Source organism: Lotus japonicus, chromosome 3 (genome assembly GCF_012489685.1).
Source record: "Lotus japonicus ecotype B-129 chromosome 3, LjGifu_v1.2".
NCBI classification, from domain to species: Eukaryota; Viridiplantae; Streptophyta; class Magnoliopsida; order Fabales; family Fabaceae; genus Lotus; species Lotus japonicus.
In genome coordinates this window covers 83,899,940-83,917,946 of record NC_080043.1, presented here as the reverse complement: position 1 = coordinate 83,917,946, position 18,007 = coordinate 83,899,940, and the positions used below count along the sequence as shown (strand labels likewise).

The window sequence follows — 18,007 nt, the reverse complement described above, 5'->3', positions numbered from 1 at the left end:
CATTTTACAAAAAGTTATTAATAGTGGGCAACTTGTTATCTTAACTAGCCATATTGGTTACGGCACCATTCCAGAAAAGCTCAATACAAAGACATGCTAGCCTGAGCATACCACAAAGTTATCGTAAGAATTATAAAGGATTTAATAAATATGCACTCACAATTTTTTAAAAATGGATTTAATGTATTCACAATTTGATTTTTTTTTTCACATGCATCTTTTTTTTTTGGTACAATTTTTTAAAAAAATGATGGTAGGCTCACTAGGCATTGTGGGATGAGAGTGCAGCGGCCCGTTATCCCTCCACTGTCAGGAGCCGGAGGTGATCGTTGCTCTGTGAAACCAGCCTGCCGCCGTGCCCTCCAGTTTAGGAACCAGGAAGCTAGAGCCTTCGCTCAAGCCCCATGGCCCAGCTCTCAACTTGGAGCGGGCAGGCCGCATATTGCAACTAACAGCCCAGCCGAACGAAACCAGAGCCATGTTCCATCACCTTGGTGCCCCACTTGGGTTACAAGCTTGCGTGGCTAAGCTCGGCTTTCACATGCATCTAATCACATCACTCTATTTTCCATTTTAAATATTTTTAAATTCAAATTTATTCTAATTTGATATTTGTGTAACTAAACTCAATTATAAATATATTAAGAGTCTTCCAACTAGAAAAAACATAAAGTGATATATAGCCATTATATATCGGAACTCCAGAAGGGATTTGAACAATGAGCATACCCAATGCTAACATTTTAATTTCTAATCTCAACATCCAAATCATTCTCAAGTTTGGAACTGGCATCAAGCTGGGATAAATAGGCCAAGGACAATTGCCCCTTTTTCTTGGCAATAATCCACATACATTCTTCTGTTAAATAACTAAAATTTGCTCTCTAAAACTTTCCTTTTCTAAGTCAATATTTATATTACAGATTTTACAAAGAAATGTGTTTCCTCAACAGTGACATCCTATCATCGACCCTGCAGTATAGCATTAATTAGTCCCCAGCTTGCATCTATTAAGCGCTTGTAGATTTCCCACCTTAGTGATAAAAATCAGCATATTATGATGTCTTCAAAATTTTGCAACATCAATATCTATACACAACCTTGATCAGTCATGGCTTGAGCAATAGTTAGAAAGGCAGAGATGACTGCTCCATGTGCCAGAGCCCTGACATGAAATCATACAAATATTAACTAGGGTAGGAGAAGGATCATTCAAACAAATCCACTGCAGGGGAATAAATTCTACAACAGAATAGAATATGATTAGGAAAAGCTACTAAAAATATCAGGCAAATAACTATCTAATTAAAAGAATCTTTCTTCAAAAAGAATTTATTACAAACATGGTAATCGCAAATGCCTTACCATATACAAATTGGAAAGGGGCAATATTGCAATCAAGAAATCATGATTATTTCCCAGGTCTTAATCTATTTATTTCGGTATCACAAGGAACATGTGGCACAAAATTAGGGTTAGTAAAAAATTGTGGAGGAAATGAAGATTTTCCACTTGAAATGTTATTATACAGGATTTAGAACTTGGAAGCAGGGTTTGTAATGAATAGTTATTCAAGAATGCCTTTATTTTCTTTTGGATAAAAAAGTTATACATTGTGTATCAGAAATGTCATCTCATTAATAGATAAATAAACCTTGTCACTCCTTTGTAACCCAGTATATAGCTAATGAATATCCTTATAAGAAAATTAAAGTAAGATTCAATTGCTATTGTTCATAAGGTTCTCAATCATGAATTCAAGAATCAAGATCACTAATCACTCCTTTGTAACATGAAGTCAGATATTCAGAGGGAAACCATAAATCATATTCTGCGCGAGGAAAGTAAATTGAAAGAGGGAGAAGAGGAGAACTAAGCAAATAGGATGCCTACTCAGAGAGCATTAATTTTGGAAAGTAAAGTAGTAAAATTCAGTAGCTCTCATCCGTGTTGTTGTTACTGAGAAAAGAACTTACTCAGGGCTTTCTTTAGGATAACCAAAATCGGTTGAAGCTTTTATAGCTCTGTCATAAGTCTGTTTCATTGCTACCTGCCCAAAACAGAAGTTGATACTAAACAATATGAAGCTGATGATCCCCACCCCATACACAGTCATAACATCTCAAGAAATCATACAAATTACTGGTAAAAGCAAGAACACGATTTTTTTAAATAAGTAGTTTGATTTTGCTGAAATAAAATATATAAATATGAATGAAAGAAACAATTATTACAGAGCTCAATTTTTTCAACAATTAGTTTTTTTTGGGTTATCATATGAATAGTCTAGGTTTTCAAGGGGAGTATGGGCTAATAAGGCATACCATGGGGATCATATTGGAATTGGGATCCAAAGGAAACCTAGGCCTCTGTTACTCAAAATAACGTGGAAATAATTTAGTTTATGGAAATTGTACAATTTATTCTTCAAATAAAAACATGGAATCATATGAGTTTCATTCAATTTGAATAGGAAAAAGGTAAAAAAAGAAAAGCAACACCCAATGGTGACAGCTCACAAACCTAACCGTTACAACTCTTAAAGGCAAACTATATGATTTGTAAGAACAATTAATTTCAAAAGAGCTACCTGCAATTTAGATTCAAAGTCCTCTGGTGACCAGTGCATCAAACTGCAGTCATGGTTCAATTCAAGCTCTCCAGCCACAACCTGCAAGCAAGGAGAGCAAAAGAGTAAAGAAAGGCCCATTCAAATGTCATGTCTAAGCCATAAGCTGAAAAGAAGATCAGTTAAACAATGCTAATCAATCTGACAGAAGGTTATGATCAGTTCCAATATGAGGATTTGTGTGGTTAAATGGTAAGTGTTTAAATAAGCCTATTCAGGCACACTTAACTAGAGCTCCTATAGTTCGATTAACTTGTTACTTTGATTGCATAAGTAGTACTCCACTAGTGAATTGCACAAAAGATCAATAGCCTTCTATGGAGTGCTAACCCAATGAATCAAAATTAGCAATCAATTAAACATCATCAAACAAAACCTTCAGGTTAGTTGAGAAGTCTCGCATTGACTAGATATATGGCCAAATAAGTGTTTATAAAGAGCAGAGCAACCCTCACCCCTAAGCTAGCTTTCAGGGTAGAGTTAGGCCTAACCCGAATTGGCGAATTCTAAGAAGGCTGATGATGGTATTACCATAACCAGTCTAAAAGGGCAGGCCATGGACAAGGCTCTCACCATTGTGAGGTCTGAAGAAGGTCAGATGCACACAAACTCCCTCTCGTGGGCTGTTTCCATGACTGGAATCCTTGACCATCAGTCACAAGAAACTTATCATTATCCCAAGGCTTGTGCTCATCAATTTTACAAGCACCCGCTAAAACTTTACATCTAATGAAGGTTTAATCCACAACAAACAGGGAAGTATTTATTAAACTTATCATGCTATGGTAGAAGTTTGTGGGGGGGGGGGGGGGGCAACTGAAGCAGAGGAAAAAGATGTAAATTCCTACACAAGGAACCTGAACTAGAAAACTACATCTCCTTTCCTGTTTCTCCTCTCCGTGCCAAATGGAGCAAAATAAACAATTAAATATTATGCAGAACTAACTTTGCATAAAAACTCTCAGTTAAGGTGGATGGATTTATCGTCATGATGGAAGTATTAGAATTAGAATTGAAGGTGAGTAGTTGTACACCACAACAACGATCATTAATTTGTCTTTGTTTTTGTCATGGTGGGAATGTGTGCAATATACATAGGAAAAACAAAGTAAACATCCTACCCCTCCAGCACCAGCAGCCATTGCAGGAGCAATGAGAACATTAGCCTTCCGCAGAACTTGAACTGCATCAGGGGTACAAGGCATGTTTGAACCTAGGGTGCAAATAGTAAAAAGGAATTTCCATTAGTAATTTAGAATTTCCAGTAGAAAGAAAAGAGAAAAAAAACCAAATACATAACGCATCCCAGAACAGCTACCTTCTACTAGTATACAACAACCTGAATTAACCAAATTAATGGCATCAGATTGATCGATTTCATTCTGTGAAGCACAAGCAAATGCAAGATCACACCTTTCACTCCAGGGTTTTGCTTCATCATAATACTTGGACCGAGCATAGGTCTTTGAATAGTCTCTACATATGTCAATTTAGGAACAAGGACCATATCATTAAATATAATTGCGGGCACGAAACATAAACGAGTGACAGAAGTGATACAAACCGCAGACTTCTCTGTTGAGCTTTGATGTCTCTCAACAATGATACTTTCAAGTAATCAAATCCATCCTCATCAACCAAATATCCCCTAGAATCTGGTAAATGCTTTAGTTAAAATAATGCACATTCTATGAAAAAGATCTGGGTACAATAAGGAACTCAAAATATTATTTGAATACTGTATTTAATCACTAATATTGTTAATGGTGATTTTTTTTATAGGCAAATGTTAGTTGTTAGTAAATTAGTAGAAATTATCCCTCCTCAGGGTTCGAACCCTGGCCCTTCACCTACAATTACCCTTGATGCAGGAGCAAATTAATTATGAATTTATTATTTTTAGTATTTTTAAATATATTTAGGATCATTCCGAATCTATTCTGTTTTTAATTAAGTTTAGGATCAATTTGTTAGGATTTGTTATTTTTAATTACTTTCTAATTGAGTTTAGGATCTTTTAGTTAGGATTTTCATTATTTTTAGTTTCATTAGGGTTTTCCTATTTCTCTATTTAAGCACGTGTAAGGCAATAGCCTATTCAGTTTATTATTGATAATCAAATTTGAGATTTTTCTCTCTTTACTGGTGGATTCCAGAGTTATCTTTTTAGGGTTCAGTGCTTGCTAACCCTTACTTTCTGGTGGATTCCAGAAACCTTTTCTTTTAGGATTTGCGCTTGCAATCCTAGTACGACTTCCGCTGTATCAAGTGGCATCAGAGCAGGCTTTCTCCTGTCTCTTTTCTTTGCTTGATCAACCATGGAAGATCAACCAATGACCAAAGCAGACCTGAAGGATGTTACCGTGGCTCTTACCGCGGCCCTAACTGCTATTACGCAACATATGACACAACAGATGATACAACATATGGCGACGTTCACGGCGGCTTTAACGACGCAGATCAACAATACCAACAACGGTAACCGGCGACGAGACAGGAGAGGGAAACCACATAGGTTTCCGCGCGACAACAACAACAATCGTTCCGCTATATCTTTACCTTCCCAATCTTTGCATTCACCATCCGTATCTCATCCTTATTACCAAGTTCAGTACCCAACCTCTAAAACCACCGAAACTCCACACCCCCAACCTGCTACATCCAACCTTATCAATCCTTACCCCAACATATCACCGACTGCAAATCCAATTTCCTTGCCACAACCCCTACCAAAACCTATTTCAAATTCATGTCCATCTGCAAGACCTATGTACGCAACTTCTTCGGAATCAGATTCTCAAATTTCATTTGCGCCATCCTCTATTGTTGACATGGAAGATGAGGCAAAAATGTTGGTGGATGATTTGGTACCATCTGCGCAGAAACCAAGGGAAGTAGACGTTACAAAAGATGAAAACTTTGGCCACATGAAGTCCTCAGAGTTTCTTACATTCAAATCTTCAACTCCGCTTCCTACAGGAGTACAAAGCATTATCCCCTATAATTCAAAAGCCCCCAATGTTATTTTGGAGAAACTGGAGAGGTTAGAATTGCTTAAAGATAGTGATGGTGCTCATGAGATATTTGTTGAAGGAGATGATGAAAAAATAGTTCGAAGTTGTAGTAATGGTGTTGTTCGTTTGGTTGGTTTGCATATTGAAGCCTTTTATTTAGAAGAGAACTTGTGGTCAAGTTCTTTGGAAGAAGAGGAGAATGTAAAGACATCAGAGGCACTTGGTTGTGACGCATTCATGCGGACATCAGATAGTTCTACACAAATTTGGGTATTTGACCCTGGCATTCTTAATGTCGTTCATGAGTTCCGAACAGAGGCCTCCTTTGTTTTTTTTTGTTACGTTAGAACTCGGGGTCGAGTTCTTCACAAGAAGAGGAGCCTGATGCAGGAGCAAATTAATTATGAATTTATTATTTTTAGTATTTTTAAATATATTTAGGATCATTCCGAATCTATTCTGTTTTTAATTAAGTTTAGGATCAATTTGTTAGGATTTGTTATTTTTAATTACTTTCTAATTGAGTTTAGGATCTTTTAGTTAGGATTTTCATTATTTTTAGTTTCATTAGGGTTTTCCTATTTCTCTATTTAAGCACGTGTAAGGCAATAGCCTATTCAGTTTATTATTGATAATCAAATTTGAGATTTTTCTCTCTTTACTGGTGGATTCCAGAGTTATCTTTTTAGGGTTCAGTGCTTGCTAACCCTTACTTTCTGGTGGATTCCAGAAACCTTTTCTTTTAGGATTTGCGCTTGCAATCCTAGTACGACTTCCGCTGTATCAAGTGGCATCAGAGCAGGCTTTCTCCTGTCTCTTTTCTTTGCTTGATCAACCATGGAAGATCAACCAATGACCAAAGCAGACCTGAAGGATGTTACCGTGGCTCTTACCGCGGCCCTAACTGCTATTACGCAACATATGACACAACAGATGATACAACATATGGCGACGTTCACGGCGGCTTTAACGACGCAGATCAACAATACCAACAACGGTAACCGGCGACGAGACAGGAGAGGGAAACCACATAGGTTTCCGCGCGACAACAACAACAATCGTTCCGCTATATCTTTACCTTCCCAATCTTTGCATTCACCATCCGTATCTCATCCTTATTACCAAGTTCAGTACCCAACCTCTAAAACCACCGAAACTCCACACCCCCAACCTGCTACATCCAACCTTATCAATCCTTACCCCAACATATCACCGACTGCAAATCCAATTTCCTTGCCACAACCCCTACCAAAACCTATTTCAAATTCATGTCCATCTGCAAGACCTATGTACGCAACTTCTTCGGAATCAGATTCTCAAATTTCATTTGCGCCATCCTCTATTGTTGACATGGAAGATGAGGCAAAAATGTTGGTGGATGATTTGGTACCATCTGCGCAGAAACCAAGGGAAGTAGACGTTACAAAAGATGAAAACTTTGGCCACATGAAGTCCTCAGAGTTTCTTACATTCAAATCTTCAACTCCGCTTCCTACAGGAGTACAAAGCATTATCCCCTATAATTCAAAAGCCCCCAATGTTATTTTGGAGAAACTGGAGAGGTTAGAATTGCTTAAAGATAGTGATGGTGCTCATGAGATATTTGTTGAAGGAGATGATGAAAAAATAGTTCGAAGTTGTAGTAATGGTGTTGTTCGTTTGGTTGGTTTGCATATTGAAGCCTTTTATTTAGAAGAGAACTTGTGGTCAAGTTCTTTGGAAGAAGAGGAGAATGTAAAGACATCAGAGGCACTTGGTTGTGACGCATTCATGCGGACATCAGATAGTTCTACACAAATTTGGGTATTTGACCCTGGCATTCTTAATGTCGTTCATGAGTTCCGAACAGAGGCCTCCTTTGTTTTTTTTTGTTACGTTAGAACTCGGGGTCGAGTTCTTCACAAGAAGAGGAGCCTGATGCAGGAGCAAATTAATTATGAATTTATTATTTTTAGTATTTTTAAATATATTTAGGATCATTCCGAATCTATTCTGTTTTTAATTAAGTTTAGGATCAATTTGTTAGGATTTGTTATTTTTAATTACTTTCTAATTGAGTTTAGGATCTTTTAGTTAGGATTTTCATTATTTTTAGTTTCATTAGGGTTTTCCTATTTCTCTATTTAAGCACGTGTAAGGCAATAGCCTATTCAGTTTATTATTGATAATCAAATTTGAGATTTTTCTCTCTTTACTGGTGGATTCCAGAGTTATCTTTTTAGGGTTCAGTGCTTGCTAACCCTTACTTTCTGGTGGATTCCAGAAACCTTTTCTTTTAGGATTTGCGCTTGCAATCCTAGTACGACTTCCGCTGTATCAAGTGGCATCAGAGCAGGCTTTCTCCTGTCTCTTTTCTTTGCTTGATCAACCATGGAAGATCAACCAATGACCAAAGCAGACCTGAAGGATGTTACCGTGGCTCTTACCGCGGCCCTAACTGCTATTACGCAACATATGACACAACAGATGATACAACATATGGCGACGTTCACGGCGGCTTTAACGACGCAGATCAACAATACCAACAACGGTAACCGGCGACGAGACAGGAGAGGGAAACCACATAGGTTTCCGCGCGACAACAACAACAATCGTTCCGCTATATCTTTACCTTCCCAATCTTTGCATTCACCATCCGTATCTCATCCTTATTACCAAGTTCAGTACCCAACCTCTAAAACCACCGAAACTCCACACCCCCAACCTGCTACATCCAACCTTATCAATCCTTACCCCAACATATCACCGACTGCAAATCCAATTTCCTTGCCACAACCCCTACCAAAACCTATTTCAAATTCATGTCCATCTGCAAGACCTATGTACGCAACTTCTTCGGAATCAGATTCTCAAATTTCATTTGCGCCATCCTCTATTGTTGACATGGAAGATGAGGCAAAAATGTTGGTGGATGATTTGGTACCATCTGCGCAGAAACCAAGGGAAGTAGACGTTACAAAAGATGAAAACTTTGGCCACATGAAGTCCTCAGAGTTTCTTACATTCAAATCTTCAACTCCGCTTCCTACAGGAGTACAAAGCATTATCCCCTATAATTCAAAAGCCCCCAATGTTATTTTGGAGAAACTGGAGAGGTTAGAATTGCTTAAAGATAGTGATGGTGCTCATGAGATATTTGTTGAAGGAGATGATGAAAAAATAGTTCGAAGTTGTAGTAATGGTGTTGTTCGTTTGGTTGGTTTGCATATTGAAGCCTTTTATTTAGAAGAGAACTTGTGGTCAAGTTCTTTGGAAGAAGAGGAGAATGTAAAGACATCAGAGGCACTTGGTTGTGACGCATTCATGCGGACATCAGATAGTTCTACACAAATTTGGGTATTTGACCCTGGCATTCTTAATGTCGTTCATGAGTTCCGAACAGAGGCCTCCTTTGTTTTTTTTTGTTACGTTAGAACTCGGGGTCGAGTTCTTCACAAGAAGAGGAGCCTGATGCAGGAGCAAATTAATTATGAATTTATTATTTTTAGTATTTTTAAATATATTTAGGATCATTCCGAATCTATTCTGTTTTTAATTAAGTTTAGGATCAATTTGTTAGGATTTGTTATTTTTAATTACTTTCTAATTGAGTTTAGGATCTTTTAGTTAGGATTTTCATTATTTTTAGTTTCATTAGGGTTTTCCTATTTCTCTATTTAAGCACGTGTAAGGCAATAGCCTATTCAGTTTATTATTGATAATCAAATTTGAGATTTTTCTCTCTTTACTGGTGGATTCCAGAGTTATCTTTTTAGGGTTCAGTGCTTGCTAACCCTTACTTTCTGGTGGATTCCAGAAACCTTTTCTTTTAGGATTTGCGCTTGCAATCCTAGTACGACTTCCGCTGCATCAACCCTTAGCTCAACCATGTGAGCTACCCATCCCCCCTATTGTTAATGGTGATTAATATTATTGAGTGAAATTGACATACGTAATGAAGCACAGCTTTCACTCTTGTTAGAACAAATGAATACACAAAGCATCCTAGCAAATGCAATACCCCTCCAATTGATAAAAAACCAAAATTACCTGATACTGAAATGGGAACAGCACCATAGGCAATCAGCTTCTCTAGAACATATATTGCGATCTTTCCAGAACCACTCACTACACATCTGCAGCAAATAATAATTAGAAGAGTATTCCAGGATATGGTAGAAATAAATCAAATTAGGGACAAAATAAGGAATCTTTATTACTGACTCAATTTCCTATCTGGCACCAGTGAGAGATTAGGAAGATGATAAAACGTAAAAGGCTCAACAAAGATCACACAATCTCACTGGTATTCCGGAGACCAATGATCACCTCAGAATCACAAAGACCCAGAGACAAATCGGATACCCCCCGCTTCCCCTGCCAATCAACTCATCCTCCTATTCAACCCCACTCCCAGCAAGTACCAAAACATAGTAACGACCTACTCGGGTGTGGTATCCTGCTGCTCCCCTCGTTTTTCCTCACACACACCTCAATAGGAGGTTCATATAACCTTTAGCCTCCACTTATTATTATTATTATTATTTTTTAAAAGAGCCCCCTTGTCCTCAAGGTGGAATTGAGGAAAGGCATTGTAAGGGTTGGTTGCATGTTCCCATGAGTTAGTTTTCACAGTTAAGACCTTACTTAGAGGTGTGATCCCTTGCTAAGACCTACTTAGAGGTGTGATCCCTTGCTGCTCCCCCATTTTTCCTCACATACACCTTATTAATAGGTCTATCATCATGAGTGTGTGGCAACAAATTTCACACTAGATAAAGGTTTAAAAAAGAATCTAAAATCTAAAATAATTAATAAGGGAAATTGTTGAAAAATAGGAACTTCCAAGAGTCAAATATTAATGGAATTATAAATTCAAGACAACTTATGAGTTAGAGGAAGCTTCAAATCTCATAGGGATACTTAAAAATAACAAAAAGGAGGGTCAGAAATGTAGCAATAATCTTTATAAAATGGTCCAAGTTAAAAAAGAAACCTTAATCCTTTGAGTTCTTTATTCATGTCAGCAAGCATGAGTTGGGCAAAGAAAACCTGCAGATGCATGAAAAGCTTGTTAATTTTAATAACTTGAAATAGAAACAAGAGATGCAGAGAAAACTTTTTGTGATGATATTCATGGTCAGAATGGGCATGCATGCCATATGCTCTTTATTCTGAAATGAGATGTTCACATATATTTTTTTGGTCTTGACCAAGGTATCCCCACAGCCGACAGCTGTGAGACTAATCCCTCGCCCCACGGTCAGCGCACTAAGCGGTAGGGGGCTGGCCAATGAGTTTTTTCTATTCGCAAGAGTTGGGATTCGAACCCCCAACCACTTGCTTAAAGGATGAAGTGCTGAACCACTACACCAACCCACTTGGTTGATGTTCACATATATGAAATGCAAGCAATAATACTTAGAGATTGATATTATTTTATATTAAAAAAGGGGGCATGCACAGGAAACTGAGAGGATCTCTGTCATTAAAGGATATCTTGTTGAGAAAGACCCAGCATAAAAAAAAAGTGGAAGACAAGCATGGAGTACATTTTAAACACAGACACTCATTTTCACATCATACCATACATCAATAGAGAGTGAAAATTAAAAGTTGAAATTACCAGCCCATAGCCAGTAGCTTCAGGTCGAAGACTGGAGCCAGACCACAATGTTCTTTGCCCTGTAAAACCTCCCTGCATAAGTAAGACGTGCATGTGAAAAATACCCAACAGAAAAAAGGACTCTAGTTTTCCATGAATGCCAATATAATTGGCATCTCAAAATGCCATGACCTAAACTGATTAGATATGTTACACACTGCAATATACAAGATGCACATAGAGCAGAATATGCACATTAATTTGTACAGAGTAAAGCAATTATCGAAGCACATAAAGGCAAGTAAAAAATAGGGAAAAGGAAATAAAATCTACAGCAACCAACTTCAAAAGAGATAAGCTAAAGCAAAAGCCAAAATTACAAAATATGTAGACAAAATAATGCCAACCTAGGTTTGCAAATGTATGATGTCTCCAAGGTTGTGCATAAATAATTCCTTTTTGCGGGCAATGAGGCTTTATTTTAATGATGTTTCTATATAATGCGTAGAAAACAAGTAGTTTTCAGATCGGAGGGATTAAAGTACAAGAGGCAAACAGATAAGAGAAAGACAAAATAAAATAAAATTATAATTCCACCAAATAGTTAGTCAGGATTTAAGAATGTTAGGATTACCTGAACAAGACCAGCTACACGTCTATATTGTCCCAAAAGATACCCCATTTCTCGAGTACCAACACCCATTTCCTCTGATAGACGGTCCTGATATACATCCATTGCAAGAATATGTCAAATATGCCCTGAATGTAAATAGATTAGGAGATAGAGATAAAGGTTTCTTTCAGTTACCTTGTCAGGACCCAGGTATCTATATATTTCACTCATGAAACTCTGGCAAAATCGCATAATCTGCAAGTATATCAAAGTAACATTCAGTAATTATAAAACTACTTGATTATAGATATTAAGCTGACAATATCACCTCATTATCACTTTTTCCTTTTGGATCAAAATCACTTCCACCAGCTGCTCCTCCTAATTTGTAAGGTGATAGGGCATTCTTTAAAGTCTGCAAAGAAGTAAGTTTTTATAAATTACTCCAATACATAAATGCAGCTTAGATTCTAAACTTCTGTTGATACGTGATCCTCAATATATTTGTCAAATATCAACAAATAAAGATATATCATTACTCAACCAAACTCAAGACATTATTGAAAAATAATTATTAATTTGAGTTAATGCAGGTTTATTGTCTCAATTACTATTGTTTGAGAAGGAACTGATGAGAAAGTGTGGGAAAATGAGACAATGACAATGAAAATCAAGAGATATTTTTCAGTCAACTGATTGTTTTTCTTTATTACCTGAAATGTACAACTGAGTTATATATACAATTATAATGTGCTATATACTATATAGTAAGCTATGAGCAACGGTTCTGTCATAACTGATCAGTACACATACAATTCTGTTACAGCTTTACAGCTGCCAGACCTAACTAGCTTCCTAACTAACCACCGTGTATCAGCGAGTACTCTATGCATTACTCTAACTGTTATAGTTCTCTATGTAAAGCAGACCGCTCAAGATCTACACATACTAGAAATATTTCAAAGATCTCAATATGATTAGTATTAGGAAATTTTTAGTAATATGGTACTGAATATTGAGTTTCACATTTTTACCATGATAGGAATAAATGAATTTTGAAAGTTTTGCATATCAAGCTTATATATAGATGCACAGTATGCATGTGAGAATGTATGTCAAATACATATAAGCAAACAGACAGATGTGACTTGTTTTGGTATAATTAGTAGCTGCGCATCTTAAACATATGTCCTAATATATCCACATCCCAAAAGCCACCCTAAGAGAGTATTTTGAATTGGAAGCACTCCAACTCTGGCCCCCCTTTTCCTTTTATTTTATACTCTCACTGTTTTATTTTTAATAATATTTTGGCACTTATTATCTCTCTCATCTGTTTTTTACTTGTCAGCCACTTGTTCAATTCTATATGCACGATACGTTCATGTGCAAGCATATGTTCTTGGGTATTTATCCTCACATCTTAGTTATGGACTTATTGTTATGGGATTAGCCAACAGAAAGAGAGCTTGGGAACAGATATATCACAGCCTTAGGAAAAAAGAATCTCAGTATTATGGAAACAAGAAGGGAAGTCCTTCTAAACAAGGGGAATTACACTCTGAGAAACAATTTAAAAGAATGCTCAAGAACCCCTTCATTAACAGAATGAACTACTATTTATAACTATTGCACTAACTAACTTTAAACTTCCTTGAAAATTAATAACAGCCACTCACGTAGCTTTCTTCTTCCTTGTATATAGACCATCCACTCTCCCTTATTGATATTTTCGTTCCCAACATCTGTTCCTGTGTTTATCCTCTTCAGAAAAACAGAGAAACAGACTCCTACAATACAGCCCTAAAAGGGACATAACAATAACATTGACAGAAAAAAAAAATTAATAAATGAAGGTAGGGGATTCTACCAAGTAAACCATCATTTTCTTCCCTGGAAGATGAGGCCGGTCACTTTAGTCCCTTGAAAGATGGAGTCCCTAAACGATTAAAAGAACGCAATTCAGGAGGGCTTTCAGGGCTGAAATTAACCGACCTTATTTCTTTTAAGGAATAAAATGTTATTTTACTCAGATTCTACCATTCAGGTGACAATAAGTAAAAAAAGAAGCAATGTATCTTTTTACACGGGGGGGGGACTCTCACAAATGCAGCACTTTTGAAAGAGTAAAAGTCAACAGTTGTAGGAGAAAAAGTAATACATTTACACCAAACATAATCATAATACCTGCTCAAAACCAAGAAATTTGGCAATACTTAAATTCATTGACGGATGAAAACGAATGCCACCTCTACATGGACCCGTTGACTGGTTAAATTGTACCCGAAACCCCCGATTAACATGTGTCTCACCCCTATCATCCACCCATGGAACTCGAAAAACAATCATTCGTTCAGGTTCCAACAAGCGCTCCATGATGTTAATATAACTGAAATATGAGAATATTAATGAGATGCATCCAATAATAAATCAGTAGTTTTGTCATTTGTAGATAAATAAATATATAAGTTTATAACCATTTTAACATAACTCACTGAGAATTTTTCGCTATGACTCTTTCAAGAGATTGAACTGCCTGCTGGATTGCCTGAATGAACTCAACCTCATGAGGATCCCTTTTTAGTGTAGCTTCAAGAATTGATCCCGCTGTTTTTGACATAACATCTTCAATTATAGAATTGTCAGACAACAGTCACAAGAATGTAATTCATAAGAACAAATAGGGGACTTCTTATCATTTCCACATAATTAAATAGTTTATAGATAACTAAAATTTACACATTTTTAAAAGTTGGTTATGTTAAGTGTGAAACAGAAATTCTATCAGACAGAGCAGGAGATGAGCTGTAATTAGCCAGAGTGATGATTATCTGAAGCCTGAGATTTTAAGATGCACCTTGACTTGAGACTTTAGAAATGACAATAAACTAGATAGAAAATTAATATTATACAAGACAGCAGCAGAAACCAAGTTTTTGAAAGTATGTACGGAAACTAAGTTATGCAAATTGACCATTAAACAAAGGAGGAACAAGTAAAGTGTAAGAGGAGAAGGAAAAATGGCTGTATGTTGTACAATGCTCTGATATTGCCAAAAGAAGCTGCATAACTTTACAGTTACATTCATATTTATAATAATATGATTTTTAGATAGAACTCAAAGGATCCGTTGAAATATTGAATACACCAGCACACCAGTGCAGTATTTTCCTATTATCCCATATAATTGATTATTTGCATCTTTTGTAGCATTTCAAGACAACTAACAATAATTTTTTTTATTAACTTATGACCACTAATTAAAATAGTATGGTGGAAGATCACAGTTTCTGTTCTGTATTCAATAACTCAGTATATGACCATCAACATTTTCAATGCACAGTTATCATAGCATGCTGAGGTGTCTAACCTTTTACATAGATGGGCTTCTCGACCATAATTTTATCTTTAGAGGCCGTTTGAAGACGGACGGCCTCTTTGTGAAGCAGACTATTATTGTGCTCTTCCAAGGCACTCATCTGCATGTTACGACTCCCCTCATTCCCATAAGGGTTTCTTCTATGCCTCCGGCCATACTCTTTGCAGACAGAGCAGAAAATCCTTGGTGTCCCATCTCTCACATCCAAGAAAGCCCATTTATAGGTGTCTGCCCATTCCTCTCTCCATCTTTTAACAACCTTTTTCTTTCTTTTCCCTGGCTGGGTTGCAGACATATCTTGAGTATCATTAAGAAGATGAGGAGCCACTACCATCTGCTTGTTTTCCCCATGATCTTCTGTGGAAGATTCTTGCATCGGCACACTGATTAGAGTAGCATTACCAAATGAAGGATCTTCTTCCCCAGGTCCAATTTCTAAATCAATCTCGTCACCAATCTCCTTCATAACCAAGTGATGCCTCTGGGATTGCTGAATCAAATTCATATCATTCATCGCAGAATTCATCTCTAATCCAGTTGTTGGAACTTGGAAGCAGCATTCAGCACGACAGCCCTGTTTGCAAATTCAAAATGTCTTGCTTTCTGTCAAGACAAACAAAACAAATCATCAAAACTCATTCACAAGATAATGACAAAAGGGGATAAGTTCATGTGTGACATTAATTCAGACACTTCAGTTTCATAACATTATATACCTTAATTGAGTGAGATAAACTCTAGACAAATAAGGCACAAAAACAACCTAACACTATAGTAGAAATCAAAACAGGCCAGCCTTCAGTTATTCAAAGCAGGGTTCTTAATGGCGGATAGCGTAGAGTAGCGGCAAGCCCAAAAAACGCTATTTCAAGCGCTATAGCGGACAATAGCGGTGAATAGTGGAGTAGCGTACTATTAAATTCAAAGCACCAATAAACAAACAAAATTCCAATCACAAATGTCATATCTAGTGCTCAAACAAAAACATTGCAATTGAACAAAATCCCTCACAACTTCCTTCAACCCCAGATTAACAAATGAACCTAAGAATTATAACTAACATTGAAGAATACCCAGAATTTGAATTTGATTGCTGAACACAAATACCTTGAGAATTTGAATGAAAGTAATAAACTTGAAAAGCAGAATACGTACCCGAGCTTGTTTTGGGGTGAATTTCAAAGTTTTCTGGAATTAAAGATTTGGTTTGTTTGAAATCGAAGGTGCAGAAGATGGGAACGGAAGAGTGATGAGGTTGAATGTATCATGTATGCGATGAGTGACAATGGTGTGAATTTGATGTGATCATATTCATCACTGTGTACAGGAACATGATTCTCATCCTATGAAGGTGGGTGTTTCTTCTCTAAATATGTTATTTTATTCAAACAAATATAGGGTAAATCTAATTGATTTCACTTCACCCTTTTTGGGCTTCTTAAAAAAAAAACTAAATTGTTTTTTTTTTTTAAGAAATTGCATCTTGTCATCATCTCTATTTACATAGAGATTATGCTCAATTTTTTTTTTAAATAAGTACTCACGACATTATAATTCATTGGTGGCTTATATTTTGTTTGGTCATCAGCTCGTGAGATTTTTTTTTAAGTAGCCTGTGAGAATTTTAATCAGATGTATTAAACTTAATTTTTATAAATTATTTAGGATATGTTTAGTATGTTGTATATTATAAGGTCTGATTGTATTTGGGCACGATAGGATAATGTCTGATAAAATTTTAATACTATATAATGTTTGGTTATATATTATATAATTTGGCGGCGAGAATTGTAGTGGTGGTATTGGAATGTGATGAGGGTGGCGGTGGTGAGGAATGGTAGTGGTGGTGGTAGTAGTGGTGGTAGCGGCGATGGTCGCAGTGGTAGAGGGTGGTGGTGGAGGGTGGTGGTGGTGGTGGAGGGTGTGGTGGAGGTGACAGTGGTGGTGGTGGTGATAATAACGATGACGTTACAATGATGGTGGCAGTGGTGGAGCGTGGTGGTGGTGGCAGCGACGGTAGTGGTGGCGGCGCTGGTGGTAGAGGTTGCGACGGTAGTAGTGACGATAACGATGACGATATCAACGAACGATGGTGACAGTGGTGGAGCATGGTGGTGGTGGCAGAAATGTTGGTAATGGTGGTGGTGGTGGTTGTGGTAGTGGCGGCGGCAGCGGTGGAGGGTGGTGGTGGCGGCAATTGATTAAATATATTTAAGTAGTTTATACATCACACTCTTCCCATGCCTTATCCATCATCTATATGGTGGATTAAATAATCTATTATTTTAATGTGTAAGAGGGAATTGATGTATAAGTTTATACAATACAATATGAACATCAACCAATAAATAAGTCCATAATGTATTGTATAAGCTTATGACCGAGTCTTTGTGATATGGACTGAGATTATTCATGTCATCTTTGGGAAATCATCTTGACAAGGTTAAGACCTAATCTTATGTGATTGAACTCAATCTTTATAGATCATCTCAGACAAGGACTGAGTCTTGGGGATATGGTATGAGATTCTTCATCTTGTCTTCTTTGGGAAATCATCTTAACAAGGTTATGACCGAGTCTTTGGGAAATCATCTTAACAAGGTTATGACTGAGTCTTTATAATCTGGTTCAAGATCAATTATTAGCAGTTGCAAAAGAAGGGCGAGAAAAGTTTTTTAACATTTAAAATTAAAATTTTAAAATATATTGTTAATATAATTTAATTTTATATGTAAAGAATTGCAGCACCCGTGCATTGAAAGGATTGCTAGTTTGTTTAAAATCTACA

General features: G+C 36.8%; 1 protein-coding gene across 2 annotated transcripts; it reads right to left on the bottom strand.

Moving 5' to 3' along the window:
• Positions 1–657: 657 nt before the first annotated feature.
• Positions 658–16,596, bottom strand: LOC130746600 (uncharacterized). Of its 2 annotated transcripts, none has more exons than XM_057599282.1 (16): positions 16,375–16,596; positions 15,211–15,822; positions 14,336–14,447; positions 14,028–14,229; positions 12,169–12,255; positions 12,036–12,095; positions 11,862–11,948; positions 11,249–11,320; positions 10,619–10,674; positions 9,673–9,758; positions 4,194–4,284; positions 3,948–4,105; positions 3,751–3,842; positions 2,591–2,671; positions 1,977–2,050; positions 658–1,165 (listed from the first exon to the last, which is right to left on the bottom strand). In XM_057599282.1, exons 2-16 carry the CDS (start codon positions 15,743–15,745, stop codon positions 1,090–1,092), a joined length of 1,869 nt encoding a protein of 622 aa, XP_057455265.1. In that variant the 5' UTR covers positions 15,746–15,822; positions 16,375–16,596; the 3' UTR covers positions 658–1,089. The 2 variants fall into 2 exon arrangements, with proteins under 2 accessions (XP_057455265.1, XP_057455264.1); XM_057599281.1 differs by having other exon boundaries at positions 14,336–14,465; positions 16,375–16,595.
• Positions 16,597–18,007: the final 1,411 nt, after the last annotated feature.